Raw genomic sequence first — 22,556 nt, forward strand, 5'->3', positions numbered from 1 at the left:
CTGGGACTTACATTTACATTTTAGTCATTTAGCAGACACTCTTATCCAGAGTGACTTACAGTAGTGAATACATACATTTCATACATTTCATTTCATGCATTTTTATTTTTTGTATTTTTATTTTTTGTACTGGCCCCCTGTGGGAATCAAACCCACAACCCTGGTGTTGCACACACCATGCTGGTGTTGCACACACCATGCTCTACCAACTGAGCCACAGGGAAGAACTGTTAATCTCCCTCGGCCTGGGGCTCCATGCAAGATCTCACCTCGTGGGGTTGCAATGATCATAAGAACGGTGAGGAATCAGCCCAGAACTACACGGGATGATCTTGTCAATGATCCCAAGGCAGCTGGGACCATAGTCACCAAGAAAACAATTGGTAACACACTACGCCGTGAAAGACTGAAATCCTGCAGTGCCCGCAAGGTCCCCCTGCTCAAGAATACATATACATGCCCGTCTGAAGTTTGCCAATGAACATCTGAATGATTCAGAGGACAACTGGTGAAAGTGGTGTGGTCAGATGAGACCAAAATGGAGCTCTTTGACATCAACTCAACTCGCCATGTTTGGAGGAGGAGGAATGCTGTCTATGACCCCAAGAACACCATCCCCACCGTCAAACATGGAGGTGGAAACATTATGCTTTGGGGGTGTTTTTCTGCTAAGGGGACAGGACAACTTCACCGCATCAAAGGGACGATGGACGGGGCCATGTACAGTCAAATCTTGGGTGAGAATCTCCTTCCCTCAGCCAGGGCATTGAAAATGGGTCGTGGATGGGTATTCCAGCATGACAATGACCCAAAACACACGGCCAAGGCAACAAAGGAGTGGCTCAAGAAGAAGCACATTAAGGTCCTGGAGTGGCCTAGCCAGTCTCCAGACCTTAATCCCATAGAAAATCTGTGGAGGGAGCTGAAGGTTCGAGTTGCCAAACGTCAGCCTCGAAACTTTAATGACTTGGAGAAGATCTGCAAAGAGGATCTGCAAAATCCCTCCTGAGATGTGTGCAAACCTGGTGGCCAACTACAAGAAACGTCTGACCTCTGTGATTGCCAACAAGGGTTTTGCCACCTAGTACTAAGTAATGTTTTGCAGAGGGGTCAAATATTTATTTCCCCCATTAAAATGCAAATCATTTTATAACATTTTTGACATGCGTTTTTCTTTTTTTTCTTTTGTTATTCTGTCTCTCACTGTTCAAATATACCTACCATTAAAATTATAGACTGATCATTTCTTTGTAAGTGGGCAAACGTACAAAATCAGCAGGGGATCAAATACTTTCCCCCCCCACTGTAGATAGATTAGATTAGATTACAGTAGATATGCCTCTGAGAACAATACAATCAATACAGGAAGACAATTACTAACCATCAAGACAGACCTAACAGCAGAATTAAGATGAGGATAAGGCTGGGGATAGGGGGAGACTGCAGATAAGGGGAGCAGTCCTAAAGCTCTTTCCTGCTTACTGGTCCTCTCTGTGTGGACACTGTACATCAGTCATGCTGCCAGTGTTTCTGTTCCTCTCTGTGTGGACACTGTACATCAGTCATGCTGCCGGTGTTTCTGTTCCTCTCTGTGTGGACACTGTACATCAGTCATGCTGCCGGTGTTTCTGTTCCTCTCTGTGTGGACACTGTACATCAGTCATGCTGCCGGTGTTTCTGTTCCTCTCTGTGTGGACACTGTACATCAGTCATGCTGCCGGTGTTTCTGTTCCTCTCTGTGTGGACACTGTACATCAGTCATGCTGCCGGTGTTTCTGTTCCTCTCTGTGTGGACACTGTACATCAGTCATGCTGCCGGTGTTTCTGTTCCTCTCTGTGTGGACACTGTACATCAGTCATGCTGCCGGTGTTTCTGTTCCTCTCTGTGTGGACACTGTACATCAGTCATGCTGCCGGTGTTTCTGTTCCTCTCTGTGTGGACACTGTACATCAGTCATGCTGCCGGTGTTTCTGTTCCTCTCTGTGTGGACACTGTACATCAGTCATGCTGCCGGTGTTTCTGTTCCTCTCTGTGTGGACACTGTACATCAGTCATGCTGCCGGTGTTTCTGTTCCTCTCTGTGTGGACACTGTACATCAGTCATGCTGCCGGTGTTTCTGTTCCTCTCTGTGTGGACACTGTACATCAGTCATGCTGCCGGTGTTTCTGTTCCTCTCTGTGTGAACACTGTACATCAGTCATGCTGCCGGTGTTTCTGTTCCTCTCTGTGTGGACACTGTACATCAGTCATGCTGCCGGTGTTTCTGTCCCTCTGTGTGGACACTGTACATCAGTCATGCTGCCGGTGTTTCTGTTCCTCTCTGTGTGGACACTGTACATCAGTCATGCTGCCAGTGTTTCTGTTCCTCTCTGTGTGGACACTGTACATCAGTCATGCTGTCAGTGTTTCTGTTCCTCTCTGTGTGGACACTGTACATAACAGTCATGCTGCCGGTGTTTCTGGGTAAATAAAAGCCTACGGTGCCAGAGACGGAAATGTATCAAAAGGGTTTATTTGGATACCAATTTCTCTACAAATATATTGAACAGACTATCCATACTATTAATACTTACCAAAAGCTAGAATTTCATTTTCTCCTGATTGTACAACAGATTCGAACTATTTACTTTGTATAGTTTGTGTTAGGTTCAGTAGAAGTAATACAAAATCTACTCAAATATCAGCTGCTATTACTTTCTTTTGTAGTCAATGTCTTGTCCTTTTAGCATTGAAAAAAGGCCCACAGTGTCTCTAACCTGTTCATACCAGGGAGATGGTCATGTACAAAATATGTGCCAATGTAGTACATTAACCAAACTTGTTTTAGTGTGGAAGACAAATTCCCTTGCAGCAATAAAGGATTATCTTTTCATCTAGCTGTGATTGCTCATTTGAACTTTCAGTCAGCACTATGGAGGTAGGGAGGGGATTGGGAGGGGGTGATGGGTGATGTTTCAAAGTTGTATTTTATCTGGCTAACAGGCTCTATATCTTACTGTTTTCTACAACTTACACATGGGAAAAGTACCTCAAACCTCTCTCACCTCAAAAGTCAACCCCCTCCTTATCTCCGTTCCTAAATCCAAGTCTTGTCCAGTCAGCAGGACTGTGAGAAAGAGGGTGAGTTATTGTGCGATAGTAGAAAGAAGAGAGAGGGGTGAGGTATGGGGATTCTCACCATTTTACAACAATCAGTTAGCCCTCCAGGCTTCTATCCATCTACCCATCAGTATATCCTTATCATACCGTAGGATCGAGTTACCCTGACAAGCAGGTTTCCCTGGTTCGCTGGTCATCGTTTCTCTGACAGGGCTGTTTCTGTCCTACCTGTGTGTTTTAGGAGGGTAATTTTTCACTGAAGGCTTGATGCCGTTAACCATCTTTCACAAAGATTTGAGACAGATAACTCCCCTACAACATTAGCCAGTCAGACTGTTTTTTATTTCTGAGTTAAAAAGAGTAAGACGATGAAACATCAGAGAACGTTTTTCTGTATTTTATTATTCTTATCAAAAACAAACATCAGACCAATGTTGGTATAAGCCATACCAGACCTAGGTTCAAATACTACTTAAGGTATTTCAATTACTTTTCAATACTTTTCAAAACAAGTATTCAGATTGAATTTATTTGAAGAAAAAAAACAAGTAGTTGAATATTGAAATGTATTTGTAAATACACTTGGAAAATATTAGGAAATACTCAAATACACTGACTCAAATACTCTCCCATGCGTTTAACCCAGGTATCTGAAATTAGTATATGAAATAAATATTTGAAAATACTTTCAAATTCAATCTGGTTGACTATTTGTTTTTTCACAAATAACCATTCAAATGCTCAATTAAAAGTATTTGTTTTGAGCTGTTTATTTGAAAATACTTAAATACACAGAAAAAAGTATTCGAATAACAAATACTCAATACACATGTATCTGAACCCAGGTTTGCACCGTCCATCGCAAATCAGTATTCTACAATGGCACATGTTGAACAAATGTTTTAGACGCAAGCACTCAGAGATAAAAACACATACGTAACCAATAAAATACACAACTTAAATACAAATATATACAAAATGTCATGACAGTCAGCAATTATAGATTTGTGTGTCATGGCTGACTCTGCTGTTTCTGTGGGAACCAGGCCTGCTAATCCTGCTGTCACATGCAACTGAGCCCTGCCCTGTCAGCGCTAACTGACTGTGTGTGTGTGTATGTGTGTGTGTTTGTGTGCAGACAGTTCAGTTCAGTCTCAGGTAGAAGTCTCTTTCTCACTCTCCTTCTTTCTTTAGTCTCTTCAGACCTCTAGCTAACTTCTGCCCATCCCTGTTTCTCCCTCTATCAGTCTCTTCAGACCTCTAGCTAACTTCTGCCCATCCCTGTTTCTCCCTCTATCAGTCTCTTCAGACCTCTAGCTAACTTCTGCCCATCCCTGTCTCTCCCTCTATCAGTCTCTTCAGACCTCTAGCTAACTTCTGCCCATCCCTGTTTCTCCCTCTATCAGTCTCTTCAGACCTCTAGCTAACTTCTGCCCATCCCTGTTTCTCCCTCTATCAGTCTCTTCAGACCTCTAGCTAACTTCTGCCCATCCCTGTTTCTCCCTCTATCAGTCTCTTCAGACCTCCGTGCCTTCCCGTGGGTATAGGATGCTTGCTGAGCCCAAGCCAGGGTAGAAATGCCCATTGAACTGGCTGAGGATGGGGCTGCTGTAACCCAGGGAGGAGTGGGTGGGCGAGGAGGAGAGGCCAGGGGGAGGCGGCAGCTGGGAAGCCCACTCCGAAGCACCTGAGCTAGGGCAGTAACTACCAAAACCCCCAGGCTGTGTAGGCCTCTGGGTCCCGTCCAGGGAAAGGGTTATGGGCAGGGCCTGGTTCAGCGAATCTCCTCCGATTACAGCTCCCCCAGACGCCACTCCAGACATCTCAGACAGGAAGCTGCTAAGGCAAGGGGCGGTACCTGAGGAGGAAGGGGAGGGGATTCTTTCTGGCGTGGGGGACATGTCGATCCCATGGTTGCTGGGGGGTTGGGGACTCCCCTGGCCATTGGGGTCACCTGACTCCAGCCCCACTGACTCCCCCTCTCCTCCAGACAGTGAATCAGACTTCCTCTTCCTCTTACGACGGAAGTTTCCATTGTCAAACATCTTCTCACAGTTTGGGTCTAGTGTCCAGTAGTTACCCTTACCTGGAAGAGAGAGAGTGAGGAAAAGACGGAGGGGGGTGTGGGGGGGGGGGGTAGATTAGAATGTGTTTGGGTTTGACACATGGACTACTGACTGCATCATCTACTATCATTACTAAACACAGTTAATCTACCATTCTATCACACGACTGTTATAATGTAAAGACAAGACGTTCTATCACACGACTGTTACACACTGTAAAGACAAGCCGTTCTATCACATGACTGTTACACACTGTAAAGACAAGCCGTTCTATCACACGACTGTTACACTGTAAAGACAAGCCGTTCTATCACACGACTGTTACACACTGTAAAGACAAGCCGTTCTATTACACGACTGTTACACTGTAAAGACAAGCCGTTCTATCACACGACTGTTACACACTGTAAAGACAAGCCGTTCTATCACACGACTGTTACACTGTAAAGACAAGCCGTTCTATCACACGACTGTTACACTGTAAAGACAAGCCGTTCTATCACACGACTGTTACACACTGTAAAGACAAGCCGTTCTATCACACGACTGTTACACACTGTAAAGACAAGCCGTTCTATCACACGACTGTTACACACTGTAAAGACAAGCCGTTCTATCACACGACTGTTACACACTGTAAAGACAAGCCGTTCTATCACACGACTGTTACACTGTAAAGACAAGCCGTTCTATCACACGACTGTTACACACTGTAACGACAATCACAATGGCTACTTAAAGTAAAGACACATGACAACTAAAGTAGACTGTTGACTTGACTAAAGATACACAGTAGATTGACAGTAGTCTGTCATGACAGATTTGGTTCTGGGTGCCAAGGTTAGATTCAAAATGAATAATTCAACCATCAAATACTGTCATACCTTAGATTGATTGGTTATTTCATTTTGTGGGCTTTTTGTAAAACAAACACATAATGTAGTCAGTCTTACCAGGATCGTCCTCATCTCTGGGGACCTTCTTAAAGCAGTCGTTGAGTGACAGGTTGTGCCTGATGGAGTTCTGCCAGCCAGCCTTGCTCTTGTTGTAGAAGGGGAAGTTATCGGCCACGTACTGGTAGATCTGACTCAGGGTCAACCGCCGCTCCAGGGCGCCGTGGATCGCCATGGCGATGAGGGCAGAGTAGGAGTAGGGCGGGCGTACCAGCTTCATCAGGTCTTCCTGTGAGGGCAGAGAGAACCAGCTCAGCTCCCCCCCAGGGACCCCCGCCCCGCTGGACCCCAGGTAGGGCCTCTGCATTCCGTAGTGCTGGGGGACGAAGGGGGGCCCGGGGTTACCTGGAGGCCCTGCAGTGGCCAGGTATGGGGGAGCGTTGATGCCGGATCCGTTGAACCACAGGTAAGGGTTGGGGGAGGAGGTGCTGTAGTCGTAGGAGGTGTTGGGGGTGCGCTGGGGGCTGGGGAGCGATGGAGGAGGATAGTAGCAGTCACTGTACATGCTGAGTTCTGGAGGTTCCTGGCCCAGGCTGGGGAACTGGGGGCCACAGCAAGGAGGAGACTGGCCCTGAGGTTCGAATGACGCCATGGTCAGAGTCTTTAGTCTCTCTCTCACCTGTGTTGGTCCTTGGAAGATGATGACTGTTTCAGTGTCTGAGTTGTGCCCACGGGATCTCTCTCTCTCTCTCTCGTCTGTCGCTCACTCTCTTTGTGTGTGTATGTCTCTCTCTCTCGCTCTCTCTCTCTTTCTCTATCTGTTACCTGTTTACTCCTTGCCCTCGCTCTATGTCAGCACTGTCAACTGTTGCACAGGTTTTATCCGTTTCCCTGGCAACACCCGTTTCTCCTGATTGGTTGTTTAGCCAGGTGAGGATTCTGACAGGAGTGTCTGTCAGCCAGTTCCTTCAGGCCCCCTCTCTCCACAGGAATATACACCCATACTCTTAGTATGTGTTTCATTCCATTTTTGTGTTAATTTGAATAAAAAAATTCAAATTAAATATACATTTCTTGAAACGTGTATGATTGCTGATAATCCGCCTACACAATTTCCGAATGCCTTTTCACTGAACCTAAAAAGTTGTCTAGATTGCTGTTGAATTCTAGAGCTTCCGTTGATGGAAACATTATAAATATGTCTTTCTTCTCTCCCTCAATTGTGTCTGTTGTTGCCATAACTTTGTAAAGTGTATTTTTGGCATCTCAGTTAAATGAAAGGGTAGTGGTTCAGCTGTAACTTTGTTAGAACCTGGCGCCTCCGTTTGGGGAAAAAAATTGATAGCACCCAGTAAAATGTGATAGCACCCAGTAAAATGTGATAGCACCCAGTAAAATGTGATAGCTCCCAGTAAAATGTGATAGCTCCCAGTAAAATGTGATAGCACCCAGTAAAATGTGATAGCTCCCAGTAAAATGTGATAGCTCCCAATAAAATGTGATAGCACCCAGTAAAATGTGATTGTGATAGCACCCAGTAAAATGTGATAGCACCCAGTAAAATGTGATAGCACCAGTAAAATGTGATAGCTCCCAGTAAAATGTGATAGCACCCAGTAAAATGTGATAGCTCCCAGTAAAATGTGATAGCACCCAGTAAGATGTGATAGCTCCCAGTAAAATGTGATAGCTCCCAATAAAATGTGATAGCACCCAGTGAAATGTGATCGTGATAGCACCCAGTAAAATGTGATAGCACCCAGTAAAATGTGATAGCACCAGTAAAATGTGATAGCTCCCAGTAAAATGTGATAGCACCCAGTAAAATGTGATAGCACCCAGTAAAATGTGATAGCACCAGTAAATGTGATAGCTCCCAGTAAAATGTGATAGGACCCAGTAAAATGTGATAGCACCCAGTAAAATGTGATAGCACCAGTAAAATGTGATAGCTCCCAGTAAAATGTGATAGCACCCAGTAAAATGTGATAGCTCCCAGTAAAATGTGATAGCACCCAGTAAAATGTGATCCACACAGCATGAGGCAGCATGTTTGTTCCTCAGTGCGCGAGGGCATACAGAGGAAGAGGCCGCTAGATAACCGGATATCGTAAGTATTTAGTTCACTTGTAAATATTTATAAATAAGAAGGTGCCTGTTTAATTAAAGTACTCAAATGTTGGTTATTTTATCCAAGATTGACAAGCTCACTGACTTCACATTTAGTTTACTTTGGATACATTTTGCAATGGTTAGCCTGGCCAGCCAACGGAACTAACGTTAGCTAACGGCTAGTACACCTGTCAATTAAAGACATTAAGAAAGATATATATTTGAAGTTTATAAATTTAAGCTTAAGCACATCCTTGCATTATACCTACTAAGCTGTTTATCCATTGATTATGCTATGTTTCTGAAACATTTTCAGTGTGCTTAAGTTCTGCTTGGTTTTGGTGAGTTAATTCATTTATGATTCGAATGTTCATATGAATATCGCGCGTTTATAGATGGCGAATCTCCGGCTTCATCTGGCGACCATCAAAAGGACTGTGGCGAAGAGATGATGGAGTTGAACAAGGGTTTAGAGAGAATGATCGAAGACATGGAAAATCAATCAGGTATGTTGTCGTATTATGGTAATCGCTACCATTTGAATGTTGTAGGCTGTTTAATTTTCTAATATTTTTACATCTAGGTTTTCTGTATGATGATGTATGTAGCTATAGCTGTTATTTCAGAAAGAATAAAATCAAATAGTTAGTAGCAAAAATCATTTTACTTAACTTATGGCTCGATCACATAGACAGGGTTTTGCGCAAAATTTGCGCAACATAAGTTCAACATTCTCGTTCTGCTACGATTTCTGTCAAGCCGTCTACGACTACGCATACAGTTTGACTTACTGTCAACGTTCAATAAATCCAACGTATGCACCACACAGATCGCACTGCAGCTGCCTCTGCAACGCAATGCTGCAGGGCAAACGCAGCGTTCCATTGGAAATGAATGTTCTTCTGGTGTACCAAAATGCAATGACACAGTAGGTGTGATCGAGGTGTTAGACTTAAACCCTACCTTCTTATCGCCTTATTATCCATTTACTACCCACTCTTTAATATTCCATTTAGAAAAGTTAATGGGTGTGTGTAATTCATTGTAAATTCACCCTTGTTTTTTTAAGTCGTACTCAGTATGGCCCACTTCTGACACTGTAGCCCTGTCCCTCTTGTCTCCCCTGTGGTTTTTCAGTGCAGCTGAAGTGGATGGCCTATGACATGGTGGTGCAGCGGACCAGTCCTGATCCAGTGGATGGTATTCCGCCTCCACCACACTAACAGAGATGCATACTTCACTAGGAGTGTCTGATGTTCCGACCTTTATTCAAATGAATATACCAGGCTACTATATGGATTTCTATGTGAATCAGTGACCACGCAGGTTGACATGACTTTGTTGTACTGACTGAATGGAATCTAGTTGACTGGTGTTTCAGATGGAGGGAAGAGAGAGGAGCACAGAACAGGGTGACTACTGATCTGGACCACATTCTGAAGGGGCTGGACTCCATGTCTGTCTGGACAGACTGGCATGTACGTATGTCTGTAGGGCTCTGGTCAACAGTAGTGCACTATTGGAATAGGGTGTCATTTGGGACTCAATCAGCGTTCTAATGTGTAGATACTATGCATATCGAGTGATGTAACTGTTGTGTTACCTCTGAAATGCGTCCTCCTGCGCGTCCAAAATAGAATTTCGACCCGCCAGCCAACGAACCGCTGTGCAATTCAGCCATGATGTTCAGATGTTCAACATGTCAGAATTTGGCATGTGGCTTATCGATGGCCTTTAGATAGGATGGGCCCCCAGTTGATGTGTTAGATATGGGGACATGTGTCTAGGCTATGACAGGCAGGCTGATTATGAGATGATTTGATGTGAAGACATGAAGCTGTGTCTCTGCCAAGGGAGACGGATAGTTGGCAAACAAGCGTTCATCACTACAACAGTGAGGCTGTGTCCCAAAAAGGCACCCTATTCCCTACATAGTGCACTACTTTTGACCAGAGACATGGAGCCTGGTAAAAAGTAGGGCAGTATATAGGGAATAGGGTACCATTTGGGACACAACAGTCAGTCTGCAGTAATCCTTCCCATCATGCCGCGCTGTCTGACTAGACAACATATCAACTAGAGATCTCTGTGTCTCACCAAGCCTCCAGGCCAGAGAAAACATGAGGAGCTTTGTTTGATCAGAGAGAGAGAGCGAGAGAGAGATGGATACTCTTGGTTTTGCACAGGGACACTGACACATTAAACATATGTCCCTGGAACACAACAATAATATGACATCTTAATCTCAGAGATTATCATCTGTATCTTATTATACATAATGAACTGGTAGACATTTCCCCACTTGATTTTCTTATGGGGTTTCTTGTTTGTTTCCTATAAGAAGAAAATCATTCAGCTCTCCTTTTGTATTGGATTGGATTTAGTTTGAACAGGAATATATTAGATGTTCTTCTGTTGTGTATCACAGGTAGGACCAAGCTGAGACAGTGTGACCTGATCGTGTGCTTCAGCCAGCCAGAAAAGATGGCCTCTCTGAACAGAATGGACCAGGGGGTGACCTGGCCCAAGCTGACCTCAGGCTGAGGAGGGAGGGAGGAGAGGAGGTGGAGGAGGAGAGGATGAAGATGGAAAAGTAAAGGAAAATAATATATAGAGGAGGAAGAAGAGGAGGAGGTAGAAGAAGAAGAGGAGGAAGAAGGGGGAGGTAGAAGTGGAGGAAGAAGAAGAGGGGGAGGAAGAGGAGGTAGATGAGGAGGGGAGGAAGAGGTAGAGGGAGAGGTAGAAGAGGAGGGGAGGAAGAGGAGGAGGTAGATGAGGAGGGGGAGGTAGAGGAAGAGGTAGAAGAGGAGGAAGACAGGGAGGAAGAAGATGAAGAAGAGGGGGGTGTCAAAGAGGAGGGGGAGGAAGAGGAGGAGGTAAAAGGGGGGAGGTAGAAGAGGAGGGGAAGGATGAGGAAGAAGAGGGGGATGTAGAAGAGGGGGAGGTAGAAGAGGAGGGGGAGGAAAAGGAAGAGGAAGAAGGAGAAAATGGAAATGTGAAGGAGGAGGAGAAGATTAAGAGAAGAGGAGAAAGCATGTGTGTGAGGAAAGTAGAGTTAGAGGGTGGGTTATAAAACTGGATAGGCTCAACAGGAAATAGTCCATACATACATTTATTTTATTTGACATTTATTCTCTGAGTTTAATGATCAAAACTGAAAAATGATAGATCAAGATCAGTGTAATGTATACAACTTCACTACATTTAACTTGACGTGCAACTTCAAACATTAACCTTATAACATAAAAATAAACCTTCAACTGTGAATTGGCTACTACACAATAAAAGCTACTTTATGTCATATTTTTTCCATTGTGCATCTCCCTACCCACACACACACACACACACACACACAGACACAGCCACACACACACACACACACACACACACACACACACACACACACACACACACACACACACACACACACACACACACACACACACACACACACACACACACACACACACAGTGTCTCCTGCGCTGCTGGTTCTGGTCAGAGTGGTGCAGGGTGCAGCAGGCAGCACTGGCTCTGTGCTCCAGGTCCTCTCTCCATGTTTATGAGCAGCAGAGGTGTGTGTGGTGTGGTCTATCATCTCTTTCACTCCTGCGAAACTCTGCTGCAGTATAGAATGGAAAGGCCCATTGGTTAGTTTATGATGAATTAAGGCATCAAGTCAACAAGTGGGTGGCGTTTCTCCTTGCACAGCCAATAAACCCTACAGCCTCGTCCCAGATCTGTTTGTAAAGTCTAAGCTCCTTTAGATAAAAGTGCCTGAAAGATAGACCAATGTTTAATTGCATTTGTATGCTATGCTGAACAGTCTTGAATTCCCCGGGCTGGTCTAGTAATGACGCAGCCTTCATCAGTCTCGGTATAGGTACACGACCTCTATCTTTTCCCACTGTCATCCTCTCACTATCTGTTCAATAAAATGATTGAAAAAAAGAAGTAGAATTCTTGTTTGTGAAGGAATCCCTTGACGGAGCAGAGAGGAGGCTGTTTGTTTACCTCGCTACCCATGAGGCCGGTGCCCAGGTGTTATGTGTTGCCATGGTGATGTATCTGAATGTTGTAGACCTTGCCTTGGTTCAGCACCATGAGGGTGTAGGACTGCTCAGAAGAGCCTTGGAACTGTCCCTCACCAGAAACACTCCATCCTGAAACACACACCACTACGTTGATACACACTGTGTGTGTGTGTGTGTGTGTGTCAGAGGAGGCTGATGGGAAGAGCTATAGAAGGAGGGGCTCATTGTTAAGACTGGAATGGAATGGTCCTACATCAAACATGGAAACCAAATGTTTAACTGTGTTCCATTCATTACAATGAGCCTGTCCTCATAGCTCCTCCCACCAGACTGGTGTGTGTGTGCGTGCGTGTGCGTATGTTTGTGTGTCAGTGAGGAACACCAGGGGAGGGGTGTTCCTGACCTTGTTAACTTGCCTCTGGTCACCAGTCTTCCAAACCGCCCAGGGTCCAAGCCTATACCCTGCAGACACACACACACACACACACACACACACACACACACACACACATACATACACACAGCAGGGAACAACACTGTTAAGAATCTTAGGAACTTTATCCCACTTTATTTGGGTGTGTTTGGTAGGTTTTGTAATAGAACTACATAGAATGCATATAGAATAGTGAATTATAGGATCTCCATGGGTTTTGTATTGTGTATTGTGTGGACCCCAACCCTAGTGGTTTTGTATTGTGTATTGTGTGGACCCCAACCCTAGTGGTTTTGTATTGTGTATTGTGTGGACCCCAACCCTAGTGGTTTTGTATTGTGTATTGTGTGGACCCCAACCCTAGTGGTTTTGTATTGTGTGGACCCCAACCCTAGTGGTTTTGTATTGTGTATTGTGTGGACCCCAACCCTAGTGGTTTTGTATTGTGTATTGTGTGGACCCCAACCCTAGTGGTTTTGTATTGTGTGGACCCCAACCCTAGTGGTTTTGTATTGTGTATTGTGTGGACCCCAACCCTAGTGGTTTTGTATTGTGTGGACCCCAACCCTAGTGGTTTTGTATTGTGTGGACCCCAACCCTAGTGGTTTTGTATTGTGTGGACCCCAACCCTAGTGGTTTTGTATTGTGTGGACCCCAACCCTAGTGGTTTTGTATTGTGTATTGTGTGGACCCCAACCCTAGTGGTCAAACAGGGAAATGCTTCCAACCGTTTTTTCCACCATTCATTTTACCCACAGGGAATTTTAGAAATAATGGCTGTGTTTTGTGTAGACTTCCCCTGGCGTAACGTTTTGATAACCATTTAAATCTCTCTCGGACAAGGTTACTTTTATCAATATATTTGGCTTTATTTATTCTCAGAATCGAAAATGCTACTTAGGATCAAAGTAGACATCATGCAAGACTACAAATCCCAGCAAGCTTCTGCACGTCACCTCTAGCTGACATCTTTGCTAACAGGTATTGTGTCAATTTAAAACTTACACAAGACAGTTCACATAATTGCAAATGTAAAGAAATGTAGCCAATGTATTCATTAATACATTTAACTAACATTAGATATTTAATCCAGAGATTCTTACCTTTGCCGCGATTCGGGACCGAATTTGGGAAACCCTGCTGTATGGTACTGTATGTTGAGATGGTTGAGATGGTCCTTTCCCAAATGCCTGGCAATGAATGATTCTGCCACTAAGTGGCGCCAGTGTTCCAGTTTATACTCCAAGCAACAGCACGGGACAGGCCGGGTTCCATTCTCTCCCTCCTCCCTAAGCCTCCCCCTTCCCTAACCTCTGCGCAGTCAGTTCAAATCACAGAGAGGGAAAGAGACAACGAGCAGGCAGGCGGCAGTGGTTCATTCTGCAGTGGCCATAGCGAAAAATCTGCCTTCTCTGCAAAGTCCCGAGAGATGCCAACTTTATACAACAGATTTGATAGCTATTCAGTTGATTGGCTACCACACGAAACATCTATTGCCTGAGAAAGAATCTGCATGCAAAATATGGTAAGCGCCAATTTGGATTTTCTTGTCTTGCACTTGCAGCAGCTAGAATACACGCTGCTCCCACAACCACAAATGTTTACTAGTTTTCCCTAACTAAAAAAGATTGCCGTTTTGAAACTGAAGTAAAAGTGCAGTAACTGCAGTCGACTGTGGTATTTTGGACGCAGTAATTGCAGAATTAGATTGTTTAAGTGCAGTTAAACAGCACTGTCACTGCAGTTACACTGCAAAATTACTGAAGTAAACACAACTGTGTTATTTTGGACGCAGTATTTGCAGCATGCCGCAGTTATACTGCATTCTGCAGTTATACCGCACTCTGATTGCAATCTTTTTTTTCGTAAGGGTTGACCTACGTTCTTCTTATAACTGACGTTTTACACAGGTTAGATCACTGGCTAATTGACATACTATTCAGAAGTTTTTGCAGTTACTTTACCCACATACCGATGTCCCTGTCGAACATGCACGGTGCCGATTCATTTAGCCTAGCCAATAAAATATGAAATACACCGTAATCGAGGCTGATCGCCAGTGTCCAGCAAATATCGCCAAATTACATCTGCAATTTATAACCAGTTAGTTACATGATTACTCCTTTCTCTTTGTTTAACTCATATTCACAACTCACTGCCGGGGCCTGGAATGCGTCGGACCCCCTACTTCATTTGGAACTACTCAGTCATCCTGCTAATTTTACAGGATTCCGACCGGTTTTATTGAGCAAATAGATGAAGGAAGCGAAGTGCAGCCCACGTCTCTCCAGCTTTGTGGACTCGAATCGCCTGAACCACTGTTGACGTTGGTACCTGAAAAATGGCATTTTATACATTATAATATTAATGGTCCACGTATCATGCTAGAAAATCAGACATGTTGCATTTCTGCCAGATAGGTTCCATTTAATGTATTTTTGATGGTCCAAAAAAACAGTTTATTTGAGCCTGACCTCTACAACAACACAACTCCTCTCTGGTGAAGTGTGTGTGTGTGTGTGTGTGTGTGTGTGTGTGTGTGTGTGTGTGTGTCAGCCTTAGTGTTTTGGGCTCCATCCATCTCCGCTGGCAGCTGTAGGTGGTCTGTGGTGCCCCGTGGTGCCCCTGCAGTGTTCAGAGTCAGACAGTGATGTGATCTGCTGTTAATGTTTGGGTACAATGTGTACACTGCACTCACAGAATACTCTCTCTATCGCTCTCTGTATCTCTCTATCGCTCTCTCTCTCTCGCTCTCTGTATCTCTCTCTCTCTCTCGCGCTCTCTATCTCAAACGAAACACAGCAGCTATGTTTTGTATTGATAACATTCCTATGTCTTTGACATAATCTGAATATACTGACCTGTAGCTTGGCTGGATAGATAGCTAGCTGAAGGGGTTCTCACTGACAACAAGCCTGGTCATGGTGAGGTAATGAGCTTTGGGAGTAGAGGGCTGAGAGAGTACTGCTGATTGATGGAACACACAAACACACACACACACTGTCAGGTGAGAAGTGACGAACTACATGCAGTCTCTGGTTGGACTCCTCACTCTCTCCAGAAATGCCTCCCCCGAAGATTTAAGGAGAGACCGCTAGGAGAGACCATGGCTGATATCTCCCTGTCCCTCAGACAGCTATTTGCTCTTACAAATCTTTTGATGAGAAGGAAACACGTTAACCAGCAAGGTAGCTTATTAAAGGCACATCTTGTAATTTCAATACCCTGTTACTTTAGTCATAACATTAAAGGGGCAATCCGGGATTTGGGGAAGAAAAGAACAGCCACCCTCCACTTGTTTTGATAAACAGCTGTGCTGTACATCAGTACCACTAGCTGCTCCTCTCCTCTCAGGACAGCAGAAGTACCACTAGCTGCTCCTCTCCTCTTCTCTCCTCTCCTCTCCTCTCAGCACAGCAGCAGTACCACTAGCTGCTCCTCTCCTCTCCTCTCCTCTCAGCACAGCAGCAGTACCACTAGCTCTCCTCTCCTCTATTCTCCTCTCCTCTCAGCACAGCAGCAGTACCACTAGCTGCTCCTCTCCTCTCCTCTCCTCTCCTCTCCTCTCCTCTCCTCTCCTCTCCTCTCCTCTCCTCTCCTCTCCTCTCCTCTCCTCTCCTCTCCTCTCCTCTCCTCTCCTCTCCTCTCCTCTCCTCTCCTCTCCTCTCAGCACAGCACAGCACAGCACAGCACAGCACAGCAGCAGTACCACTAGCTCTCCTCTCAGCACAGCAGCAGTACCACTAGCTGCACCTCTCCTCTCCTCTCCTCTCAGCACAGCAGCAGTACCACTAGCTGCACCTCTCCTCTCCTCTCCTCTCAGCACAGCAGCAGTACCACTAGCTGCTCCTCTCCTCTCCTCTCAGCACAGCAGCAGTACCACTAGCTCTCCTCTCCTCTCCTCTCCTCTATTCTCCTCTCCTCTCAGCACAGCAGCAGTACCACTAGCTGCACCTCTCCTCTCAGCACAGCAGCAGTACCACTGCCTGTCACTCTCCCCTTTCCTCCTCTAAGCAGGGCCTGTAGGCTTTCTGACATCTTTATGTAGCTGTTTGAGGCTCAGTGCTGGGTTTGGCCTGCCAGAGGGCCCATCCCAAATGGAACCATATTCCCTGTATAGTGTGTGTGTGTTGTGTGTGTAGTGTGTAGTGTGTGTGTGTGTGTGTGTGTGTGTGTGTGTGTGTGTGTGTGTGTGTGTGTGTGTGTGTACAGTGTATGTCTGCTGCTAATCAACACACTAACCACCCTGTCAGAACACTTCTGCTCTCTATTCTATTCAATGAACTTTATTGGCATGAGAAACATGTTTTTATTGCCAAAGCAATACAATAGATAATAAACAAATGTGGGAAAAAAACTATAAAAAATAAACAGTAAAGGAATAGAGACATTTAAAATGTCATATTATGTATATATACAGTGTTGTAATGATGTGCAAATAGTTAAAGTACAAAAGGGAAATTAAATAAACATATATATGGGTTGTATTTACAATGGTGTTTGTTCTTCACTGGTTGCCCTTTTCTTGCGGTATTTCACCCAATAGATATGGTAGTTTATCACAATTTGATTTGTTTTCAAATTCTTTGTGGGTCTGTGTAATCTGAGGGAAATATGAGTCTCTAATATGGTCATACATTTGGCAGGAGGTTAGGAAGTGCAGCTCAGTTTCCACCTCATTTTGTGGGTAGTGTGCACATTATTTTTAAATATAAACTCATCAAAAAAAGAAACGTCCCTTTTTCAGGACCCTGTCTTTCAAAGATAATTCGTAAAAATACAACTTCACAGATCTTCATTGCAAAGTGTTTTAACACTGTTTCCCATGCTTGTTCAATGAACCATAAACAATTACTGAACACACACCTGTGGAACGGTCGTTAACCTGTTAGGGCTAGGGGGCAGTATTGACACGGCTGGATAAAAAGGCTTTGGATAGAAAATACCCTAAAGTTTCTAAAACTGTTTGAATGGTGTCTGTGAGTATAACAGAACTCCTATGGCAGGCCAAAACCTGAGAAGATTTCAAGCAGGAAGTGGCCTGTCTGAGAAGTAGTGTAAAATCTTGGCTCTTTTTATTGAAGACTCAGGATCTGTGCAATAACGTGACACTTCCTACGTCTTCCATAGGGTCTCAGAGCCCGGGAAAAAGTTGAACGATATCGAGGCAGGCTCTGGCTGAAACACTTTATCGCTTTTGGCAAGTGCCCACTCAGAGTACTATGGGCTTAGGCGCGTGCCCGCTTCGACCGAATGCTTTCTTTTCCTTTGTCTGTTTATCTAAACGCAGATTCCCGGTCGGAATATTATCGCTTTTTTATGAGAAAAATGGCATAAAAATAGATTTTAAACAGCGGTTGACATGCTTCGAAGTACGGTAATGGAATATTTAGAATTCTTTTGTCACGAATTGCGCCATGCTCGTCACCCTTATTTAGCCTTTAGGATAGTGTCTAGAACGCACGAACAAAACGCCGCTGTTTGGATATAACGATGGATTATTTTGGACCAAACCAACATTTGTTATTGAAGTAGAAGTCCTGGGAGTGCATTCTGACGAAGGTAATAACATTTTTCTTATAGTAAATCTGACTTTGATGAGTGCTAAACCTGCTGGGTGTCTAAATAGCTAGCCCTGTGATGCCGGGCTATCTACTGAGAATATTGCAAAATGTGCTTTCACCGAAAAGCTATTTTAAAATCGGACATATCGAGTGCATAGAGGAGTTCTGTATCTATAATTCTTAAAATAATTGTTATGCCTTTTGTGAACGTTTATCGTGAGTAATTTAGTAAATTCACCGGCAGTGTTCGGTGGGAATGCTAGTCACATGCTAGTCACATACTAATGTAAAAAGCTGTTTTTTGATATAAATATGAACTTGATTGAACAAAACATGCATGTATTGTATAACATAATGTCCTAGGGTTGTCATCTGATGAAGATCATCAAAGGTTAGTGCTACATTTAGCTGTGGTTTGGGTTTATGTGACATTATATGCTAGCTTGAAAAATGGGTGTCTGATTATTTCTGGCTGGGTATTCTGCTGACATAATCTAATGTTTTGCTTTCGTTGTAAAGCCTTTTTGAAATCGGACAGTGTGGTTAGATTAACGAGAGTCTTATCTTTAAAATGGTGTAAAATAGTCATATTTTTGAAAAATTTAAGTAATAGCATATCTAAGGATTTGAATAACACGCCACAGGATTCAACGCAAGCGTCCCACCTAGCCCATAGAGGTTAAGACACTAACAGCTTACAGACGATAGGCAATTAAGGTCACAGTTGTGAAAACTTAGGACACTAAATAGGCCTTTCTACTGACTCTGAAAAACACCAAAAGAAAGATGCCCAGGGTCCCTGCTCATCTGCGTGAATGTGCCTTAGGCATGCTGCAAGGAGGCATGAGGACTGCAGATGTGGCCAGGGCAATAAATTGCATTGTCCGTACACCTAAGACAGCGCTACAGGGAGACAGGACGGACAGCTGATTGTCCTCGCAGTGGCAGACCACGTGTATCAACACCTGCACAGGATCGGTACATTCGAACATCACACCTGCTGGACAGGTACAGGATGGCAACAACAACTACCCGAGTTACACCAGGAACGCACAATCCCTCCATCAGTGCTCAGACTGTCCGCAATAGGCTGAGAGAGGCTGGACTGAGGGCTTGTAGGCCTGTTGTAAGGCAGGTCCTCACCACACATCACCGGCAACAATGTTGCCTATGGGCACAAACCCACCGTCGCTGGACCAGACAGGACTGGCAAAAAGTGCTCTTCACTGACGAGTCGCGGTTTTGTCTCACCAGGGGTGATGGTCAGATTCGCGTTTATCGTTAACACCCCTACTCTTACAATAAGTGCCATGGGATCTTTAGTGACCACAGAGAGTCAGGACACCTGTTTAACATCCCATCCTAAAGACAGCACCCTACAGGACAATGTCCCCAATCACTGCCCTGGGGTATTGGGATATTGTTTTAGACCAGAGTTGAAAGAGTGCCTCCTACTGGCCCTCCAACACCATCTGGTCTCCCATCCAGGACCAACCCTGCTTAGCTTCAGAGGCAAGACAGCAGTGGGTTGCAGGGTGGTATGCTGCCTGTCTTCTCTTGAGAGCTAGGTCTACCTATGGTGGCCTTTCTCAATAGCAAGGCTATGCTCACTGAGTCTGTACATAGTCAAAGCTTTCCATAAGGTTGGGTCAGTCACAGTGGTCAGGTATTCTGTCACTGTGTACTCTCTGTTTAGGGCCAAATAGCATTCTAGTTTGCTCCGTTTGTTTGTTGTTAATTCTTTCTAGTGTGTCAAGTAATTATCTTTTTGTTTTCTCATGCTTTGGTTGGGTTTAATTGTGTTGCTGTCCTGCGGTTCTGTGGGGTCTTTTTGTGTTTGTGAACAGAGCCCCAGGACCAGCTTGTTTAGGGGACTCTTCTCCAGGTTCATTTGTCTGTAGTTGATGGCTTTGTAATGGAAGGTTTGGGAATCGCTTCCTTTTAGGTGGTTGTAGAATTTAACGTCTCTTTTTTGGATTTTGATAAGTAGCGTATATTGGCCTAATTCTGCTTTGCGTGCATTGGTTGTTGTTTTACATTGTAGCCAGAGGATAATTGTGCAGAATTCTGCATGCATAGTCTCAATTTGAGGTTTGTTCCATTTTGTGATTTCTTGATTGGTGAGCGGACCCCAGACCTCACAATCATAAATGGCATTAGGTTTTATAACTTATTCAAGTATTTTTAGCCAGATCCTAATTGGTATGTCGATTTTTTTGTTTGTTTTGATGGTGTAGAAGGCCCTTCTTTCCTTGTCTCTCAGATCGTTCACAGCTTTGTGGAAGTTACCTGTGGCGCTGTTTCGGCCGAGGTATGCATAGTTTTTTTTGTGGGCTTTAGAGCAACGGTGTCTAGATGGAATTTGTATTTGTGGTCATATCAATTGGACCTTTTTTGGAACACCATTATTTTTGTCTTACTGAGATTTACTGTCAGGGCCCAGGTCTGGCAGAATCTGTGGAGAAGATCTAGGTGCTGCTGATTCTGGTATGTTGAGGCCAGGTGCTGCTGTTCTAGTGCCCTCGCCAATTCGTTGATATATATGTTGAAGAGGGTGGGGCTTAAGCTGCATCCCTGTCTCACCCCACATCCCTGTGGAAAGAAATGTGTGTGTTTTTTGCCAATTTTAACCGCACACTTGTCATTTGTGTACATTCATTTTATAATGTCATATGTTTTCCTCCCCAACACCACTTTTCATCACTTTGTATAGCAGACCCTCATGCCAAATTCAGTCAAAATATTTTTTTGAATCAACAAAGCATGAGAAGACTTTGCTTTTAGTTTGGTTTGTTTGTTTGTCAATTAGGGTGTGCAGGGTGAATACGTGGTCTGTCGTTACGGTAATTTGGTAAAAAGCCAATTTGACATTTGCTCAGTACATTGTTTTCACTGAGGAAATGAACTAGTCTGCTGTTAATGATAATGCAGAGGATTTTCCCAAGGTTGCTGTTGACGCATATCCCACGGTAGTTATTGGGGTCAAATTTGTCTCCACTTTTGTGGATTGGGGTGATCAGTCCTTGGTTCCAAATATTGGGGAAGATGCCAGAGCTAAGGATGATGTTAAAGAGTTTAAGTATAGCCAATTGGAATTCGTGGTCTGTATGTTTTATCATTTCATTGAGGATATCATCAACACCACAGGCCTTTTGGGGTCGGAGGGTTTGTATTTTGTCCTGTAGTTCATTCAATGTAATTGGAGAATCTCTCTCTCTGTCTCTGTCTCTCTCTCAATTTCAATTCAATTCAAAGGGCTTTATTGGCATGGGAAACTTATGTTAACATTGCCAAAGCAAGTGAAATAATGAACAAAATAAACAGATAATTGCCATGGCCAGCAAAGAGCCCGGATCTCAATCCCATTGAGCACGTCTGGGACCTGTTAGATCGGGACGTCTGGGACCTGTTAGATCGGGACGTCTGGGACCTGTTACATCGGGACGTCTGGGACCTGTTAGATCGGGACGTCTGGGACCTGTTAGATCGGGACGTCTGGGACCTGTTAGATCGGGACGTCTGGGACCTGTTAGATCGGGACGTCTGGGACCTGTAAGATTGGGACGTCTGGGACCTGTTTGACCGGGACGTCTGGGACCTGTTAGATCGGGACGTCTGGGACCTGTTAGATCGGGACGTCTGGGACCTGTTAGATCGGGACGTCTGGGACCTGTTAGATCGGGACGGCTGGGACCTGTTAGATCGGGACGTCTGGGACCTGTTAGATTGGGACGTCTGGGACCTGTTTGACCGGGACGTCTGGGACCTGTTTGATCGGGACGTCTGGGATCTGTTAGATCGCGACGTCTGGGACCTGTTGGATTGGGACGTCTGGGACCTGTTGGATCGGGACGTCTGGGACCTGTTAGATCGGGACGTCTGGGACCTGTTAGATCGGGACGTCTGGGACCTGTTAGATCGGGACGTCTGGGACCTGTTAGATCGGGACGTCTGGGACCTGTTAGATCGGGACGTCTGGGACCTGTTTGATTGGGACGTCTGGGACCTTTTGGATCGGGACGTCTGGGACCTGTTAGATCGGGACGTCTGGGACCTGTTGGATCGGGACGTCTGGGACCTGTTAGATCGGGACGTCTGGGACCTGTTGGATCGGGACGTCTGGGACCTGTTTGACCGGGACGTCTGGGACCTGTTAGATTGGGACGTCTGGGACCTGTTAGATTGGGACGTCTGGGACCTGTTAGATCGGGACGTCTGGGACCTGTTAGATCGGGACGTCTGGGACCTGTTGGATTAAACAGTTTCCATCTCATTTTGTGGGCAGTGTGGACATAGCCTGTCTTTTCTTGAGAGCCAGGTCTGCCTTTGGCGACCTTTCTCAATAGCTAGGTTAT

The 22,556-nt window shown here is 44.8% G+C and overlaps 2 protein-coding genes across 6 annotated transcripts in view; one reads left to right on the forward strand and one right to left on the reverse strand.

Annotated features, from left to right (window-relative positions):
- Positions 1-3,482: 3,482 nt before the first annotated feature.
- On the reverse strand, positions 3,483-6,907 carry LOC106604309 (forkhead box protein I3-B). Its single transcript, XM_014198821.3, has 2 exons — positions 6,121-6,907; positions 3,483-5,187 (listed from the first exon to the last, which is right to left on the reverse strand). The coding sequence occupies exons 1-2, from the start codon at positions 6,710-6,712 to the stop codon at positions 4,619-4,621; spliced, it is 1,161 nt and encodes a 386-aa protein (XP_014054296.1). The 5' UTR covers positions 6,713-6,907; the 3' UTR covers positions 3,483-4,618.
- A 7,035-nt stretch (positions 6,908-13,942) lies between these two features.
- The window catches only part of n4bp3 (NEDD4 binding protein 3), a 74,484-nt gene continuing 65,870 nt past the window's right edge, over positions 13,943-22,556 (forward strand). For 3 of the 5 annotated variants that reach the window (XR_006769828.2, XR_006769829.2, XM_045717928.2), the window contains exon 1: positions 13,944-14,162. Coding sequence is in view for 1 of the 5 variants with exons in the window: in XM_014198743.3 (XP_014054218.2) it covers positions 14,151-14,162 (12 nt within the window). In the remaining 4 variants the exon portion in view is untranslated. Of the gene's footprint in view, positions 14,163-22,556 lie in introns of all 5 variants that reach the window. The other 2 variants (XM_045717931.2, XM_014198743.3) reach the window with 1 other exon arrangement.

Source organism: Salmo salar, chromosome 05 (genome assembly GCF_965601325.2).
Source record: "Salmo salar chromosome 05, fSalSal1, whole genome shotgun sequence".
NCBI classification, from domain to species: domain Eukaryota; kingdom Metazoa; phylum Chordata; class Actinopteri; order Salmoniformes; family Salmonidae; genus Salmo; species Salmo salar.

Coding starts and splice junctions, on each gene's coding strand:
- LOC106604309 (XM_014198821.3), bottom strand. CDS start 6,712: ATGGCGTCATTCGAACCTCAGGGCCAGTCTCCTCCTTGCTGTGGCCCC. Junction 5,188..6,120: donor CAGAGATGAGGACGATCCTG/GTAAGACTGACT, acceptor TCTCTCTTCCAG/GTAAGGGTAACTACTGGACA.